The sequence below is a fragment of the Endocarpon pusillum genome (assembly GCF_000464535.1).
Source record: "Endocarpon pusillum Z07020 unplaced genomic scaffold scaffold2783, whole genome shotgun sequence".
Classification (NCBI taxonomy): domain Eukaryota; kingdom Fungi; phylum Ascomycota; class Eurotiomycetes; order Verrucariales; family Verrucariaceae; genus Endocarpon; species Endocarpon pusillum.
Window position 1 is genome coordinate 20,593 of NW_006916241.1, and position 5,773 is coordinate 26,365.

At 52.7% G+C, this 5,773-nt stretch overlaps 2 protein-coding genes across 2 annotated transcripts; one reads left to right on the forward strand and one right to left on the reverse strand.

The window, feature by feature from the left end:
- Positions 1-336: 336 nt before the first annotated feature.
- Positions 337-1,443, reverse strand: EPUS_09214 (uncharacterized protein; the record flags this gene model as incomplete). The annotated part of the gene is made up of 1 exon (XM_007804129.1): positions 337-1,443. The coding sequence occupies one exon, from the start codon at positions 1,441-1,443 to the stop codon at positions 337-339; it is 1,107 nt and encodes a 368-aa protein (XP_007802320.1).
- A 357-nt stretch (positions 1,444-1,800) lies between these two features.
- Positions 1,801-5,224, forward strand: EPUS_09215 (uncharacterized protein; the record flags this gene model as incomplete). The annotated part of the gene is made up of 5 exons (XM_007804130.1): positions 1,801-1,970; positions 2,045-2,285; positions 2,342-2,401; positions 2,492-2,800; positions 2,849-5,224. 5 exons carry the CDS (start codon positions 1,801-1,803, stop codon positions 5,222-5,224), a joined length of 3,156 nt encoding a protein of 1,051 aa, XP_007802321.1.
- Between the last annotated feature and the right edge of the window lie 549 nt (positions 5,225-5,773).

The window sequence follows — 5,773 nt, forward strand, 5'->3', positions numbered from 1 at the left end:
TCTTATTGGCTTTCAATTGCCTTTGTCACGAGCATTAACTCAGGCACAGCTATGATTAACGCAAAGCAGGGCTTTCGGTATGATGCTGCATGGGCTACGCTAGGCAGAATGAGGCATAGTGCGCCAGAAGGTACTCGATTAGGGCCATCCATAGTAAAATGCATAGACCCTAATATAAATCTAGCTGGAAGAATGAATGGAGGACATCAATAACTCGCATTTTTCCTACTGGGTACTTTGATGAATTCACTGTTGGTTCGCCTGTACCTTGGCAGCCTTCCTCCTCTTGTTGACTTATTCCCTTAAGTGTCAAGATCAGACCTTAGCAGTAATATTTCATCCAGACCGCCCAAGGGCTTTAGCTCTGGGTTTCCCTCTGTTCCTGAAACCCCACGCAAGCTGCCAAATAAGCACGCTGAATGGAATGACGAACAGCAATATCCAAACTAGTCCTGACAACAGCAACATCATGACCGAGAACAACCAAAAAGCTCGTCTCATGTCCACAAGTGAAGAAGCATCTAGGTGTTTGAAGCCCAATTCCTCATCTGGGACTGATAGCAAAACTTGCATAGAAGACAGCACTAAGGATAAGCTGGCGAAGCCAAAGAGCAGTGGTGCAACTGCTCGCTCTACATACATGGCCGTCGACCAGTGAGGGATTTCGTAGAACCACCAAGTCGTTGCGGACGAAGGGCGAAACAGACGGACCGCCCAATCTAATCGCGAAAGGCGGAGCTGTCCATAATGGTAACGCTTCGCTACGTCTTCGTCCTCAATGTTTCGAAAATGAGCAACGAACTCGGACCACTTGACCCAGTCAAGTTCGGCGGGAAAGAGATGGGATTCACGTGCAAGGATGAAGTCCACGTGGTACCGTACGAGCAAGGCGTAGGATCGCACGAAGCCTACTGCAGCTGCCCGGTCAAATACTGGAGAGGGAGGAACTGGTCGAATCGCGAAGGTGCCCTTTTTGGAGGATGTGCTGGCAACCTGCAGCGGGAGATATGTCGTCCAGAAGTCGTAGTTGAGCAGACACAATGGCAAAGGCTTGACATATATTTTGTTGTAATGCCACACGAGATGTAGATGAGCATCTTCGGTCGCAACGATCTCTCTTGCTTTAACTTTTTGTCTGTGCAGGGGGTCAATGCTCTTGCCACACTTTCGCGCAACCAGCCATAGACCATCGTAGAGCTCATCAAGGAGTGGAGTGCTAAGCTCTGACGTGAGAAAGTCGCAGACGGCGGTTTGGGTGAGGCTTATGCTAGGTTCTCCTGGAGCGTGGGTGATAGGCTGATCCGGATCCGGATTATTGTCTGGCGGAGACCGTGACTTTCCGCGAGAACTCGGCTGTCCATGGCTTTGTAGAGGGGTCAAACGCTGCTTGCAAAGAGCACTCAGCTCAGAGAAGGGTGGTAAGAGGGGCCGCAAATCAGCCATAGAGAATGCCGATGTTGAATAGTATGCTTCAGGTATGTGTGCTGCTGACAATTGGGTCGACGGGCGAGGGATGGAGAGATATACCTAGTTAGATTGGTTAGTCCTCTCAGCTGGGGCTTGAAAAGCGACGTGTCGCCTCCAAGACGGCCTCCGGGGCTCAGCTCCAGCCTGCCTCGGCCAGCCTTGTGACCGGCAGAGGAGATATACTCCTGCAGTTGTGCCTGCAATGCCACTGCTATTTCGCTTCTCCTCCGCGACTTTAAGATATTCATCCACTCAAGGCCTGCGCGCTCCTGATTGTCCTAAGCCCTGCTCTTCTCGGATCGGGCTGCACTCGCGCTAGAGACGAAGACTCCGATGTGGACCGCGTTATCCCTCTGTATCCTCATCGCATCAGCGGCTGTGCTGTACGATCAGCTCACGAAGAGGATCCCGTCACGATTGCGAGCCGAAGAGGCGCCCAGGAGCGCATTCGGTCTCGTCAGAGCGGACAAGCTTAGCTCGCATGCAAGCGCTCATGGAATCGAGTAAGTTCACAGGTCCTCACGACCTGAAAAGGCCGTCTACTAAATGTAGCTGTCTACTAAATGTAACTGTCTAGCATTATTTTCGTCCACGGCCTAGGCTCGAACCCTGACACAACCTGGAGACCAAGAGACGGCCAATGCTGGGTCAGCGACTTCCTCCCACAAGACATCCCCGCGTCGTTCCACAAAGACATTCGAATCTTCTTCTATAACTACGATTCGTACTGGAAGAGGGATGCTGTTCAAGCGCGGCTATGGAGTCTTGGAAAGAGCTTGCTCGACCGCATAACTTCGCAGATCCGGGGGACAGCAGAGGTAGGTACGCCTTGCGCACTAGGCTAGATCCAAGTGCTGAGGCACATGTTTTCCAGGAGCAGACGCGGCATCTAGTCTTCGTCGGCCATAGCTATGGAGGCCTTGTCATTAAGCGGGTAAGGCTGTTTTCTTCTATTTGGAAGGAGCGCGGTCTGACTCTCTCGGATTAGAGTCTCAGCAAGTCTATTAGGAGCTGACTATACCAGGCGCTGATACAGGCGAGCACGAATCCATCATTCGCCGATATTGCCGATTACACAAGAACCGTCTTCTTCTTGGGCACCCCTCACCGCGGCTCAAGCTTCAGCACATGGGGAAGCATCGCTGCTCGAGCGCTCCAACCGCTCGGATCGAACCCGTCGCTTCTCCAAGAAGTAGCGTACGACTCTCTCCCCCTGCGGGATCTGCATGAGGAGTTCGAGAATGCCGTGAGGGACAAGCTGCGGGTGATTAACTTCTATGAGCAACGCAAGACGCGGGTTCTGAAAGTGTGGTTTATCCAGTGGGAGGAATGGGTAAGCCAGCCATCACCGAGTAGGGGTATACGCTAAGGATAGATGTAGTGTGTTCCAGAGCAATCAGCGACGTATAGCAAGGTTGATAACATTGGCCTTCCCGTTGACCACTACGGCCTGAACAAGTTTGGATCAAGGGATGACAACTACGGGGTGATCTTTCAAAAGCTCCTTGAGACAATTAGGCCCATCGCATCTCAGAAGCGGCGGCGGATTTATTCTGTACCCATCGACACGGTAGAGAGCTATACGGAGCGGCATGGGCTGTCAGCTGCGGTCGACGAGAAGCTGCGCGTGCCTCATCAGAAGGCTAGCGTCCCTCATGCACTCACCATCTACGGGCTCGGCGGCACAGGGAAGACACAGCTAGCACTGAAGTACGTTGAGGACCATCAAGACGATTACAATCCCATCCTCTGGATTGACGCCAAGGACGAAGACTCTGTGCGGTCGAGTTTTGAGCGGTGCGCGAGCGAGCTTCAGCTGTCAGTAGATCGGACCCAGACACAAGGCTCCAGTCTCGTGGACTCACCGACGGTGCAAGCTGTGCTCCGATGGCTTTATAGCCGAAAGGACACAAATGAAGCATGGCTAGTGATCATCGATAATGCCGACGACGTTTCGTGGGGCATCAAGAAGGTGCTTCCTAAAGGACAACGGGGAAGCGTTATCATCACCAGCCAAGATAGTCAGTCGCAGAAACTAGTAGACGGAGGCTGCGAGGAGGTCCGGGTAGACATCATGGAGCTACTGGAAGCAAGGATGCTTCTTCTTCGACATCTTCGGTTGGATCTAGAGCCGGTGCCCCAAGATATTCAAGAAGACTGCGATAAGATAGCGGAGCGACTTGGGTACTTGGCTCTGGCCATTGACCTCGCCGGAGCTTATATCGGCAATGAACCGGACCAGCGGCAAGCTCCGCGACAGTACCTAGCGGACTATGCCCGGCACCGAGACGATCTACTGCAGAGCGAACATAACCGTGGTCTGTCCGCGAGCGACAAGACGGTGTGGACGGTGTGGGACACGACGCTGGAGAAGATTGAGAGGCGTCATGCGGATTTGCGACCAGGCTGGTTGCTTGCGTTTCTGGCCCGGTTCAGCGACGGGGTGGTGCAGGACGAGTTGTTCCGGCTGGCCAGCCTAAGCATATCTAGTGTTACCCGGGAAATGTACGACGAGACTGCCGAACTTCCTGAATGGCTCGCCAAGGTTCTGGCATTTGACGGAAAGGAATGGGACGATTTCTGTTACCGGCAGAGTCGCAACGTGCTTATTCGGTATAACCTATTGCAGCGGACTCATGGAGACTGGGACGGTGTAAGAATGCATGGGCTGGTCCAGTGGCGAGCGACAAAGTTTGAGCAAGCCATGCCGTGGGATCGCTGGCATCTTATGGCCACTACTGCAGCTTGTGCACAGCTTTCAGAAGAAATGGCGAGGCCGCAGTTTCGAAGGCATATGGTTACACACATACCTGATTTGAGTTGGGAATGCCTTACTAGGTTAGGGATTGACGAAGCGAGGATGCCATTCGTATGGGGGACTGTTGGAAGCGCCTACTTTGACGAAGGACGGTGGAAGGAGGCGGAAGAGCTGGAGGTGCAAGTGATGGAGACGAGAAAGAGGATGCTTGGGGAGGAGCATCCAGACACGCTGAGCAGCATGGCCAACCTGGCGTCAACGTACAGGAATCAAGGGCGGTGGAAGGAGGCGGAAGAGCTGGAGGTGCGAGTGATGGAGATGAGTGTGAGGGTGCTTGGGGAGGAGCATCCTTCCACGCTGACCAGCATGGCCAACCTGGCGTCGACGTACAGGAATCAAGGGCGGTGGAAGGAGGCGGAAGAGCTGGAGGTGCGAGTGATGGAGATGAGTGTGAGGGTGCTTGGGGAGGAGCATCCTTCCACGCTGAACAGCATGGCCAACCTGGCGTCGACGTACAGGGATCAAGGGCGGTGGAAGGAGGCGGAAGAGCTGGAGGTGCAAGTGATGGAGACGAGAAAGAGGATGCTTGGGGAGGAGCATCCTTCCACGCTGATCAGTATGGCCAACCTGGCACACACGTGGACGTCCCAAAACCGGAATGAAGAGGCTATCCTAATGATGGAAAAGTGCTTCGAGCTACATAACCTGGCGTCAACGTACTGGAATCAAGGGCGGTGGAAGGAGGCGGAAGAGCTGGAGGTGCAAGTGATGGAGACGAGAAAGAGGATGCTTGGGGAGGAGCATCCTTCCACGCTGATCAGTATGGCCAACCTGGCACACACGTGGACGTCCCAAAACCGGAATGAAGAGGCTATCCTAATGATGGAAAAGTGCTTCGAGCTACAGAGGCATATCCTTGGCCCTGACCATCCTGACACAGTGTCTTCACGTGAAGCTCTAAATGAGTGGCAGAGGGGGGACCACGAGATTGGACTTTGAAGCGACTTTCTTTCATAGGACATGTAATTTATGTCTTCCTGGCATAGTTACTGATAGACTCACCACTTTGCCTTGGATTCCTAGACCACCCATTGCTTTGGACACGTGACCGCAAGGCCACACTAAGCCCCTTTGGGGCTTCCCTCCGCAGGAGGGTCTAGGTCACTTTTATTTAAGGTTGGCCTGTGTTGCACTTCGAAAATTACTAAAAGTACCAATCACAGCAAAATTTTGGTAAGTATCATAACATAGGGCCTTTTTTAGCCTAGTTGGTAGATACTACACAGTTGTACTTTCGTAATATCGCAATTTCAGGTGTTGGAAAACATTTGAATCAGCCTTGCGTCCGCTCAATAGATGCCATTCAACTGGTCAAGCTGGTGTGGAGCAATTCGGAGGAGAATTCGAATTAGAGGCGTTAAGGTTATATTTAGCGTAGAATTCATCATTTGAGCCAAGGAGCATGTCGCCTACTCGTGATACAGTACGATCGTCTTGCGAAAAGATTGTAGAAGTCGTCTGCGCGTTTAAGAGCCTTTTCCACTCGGA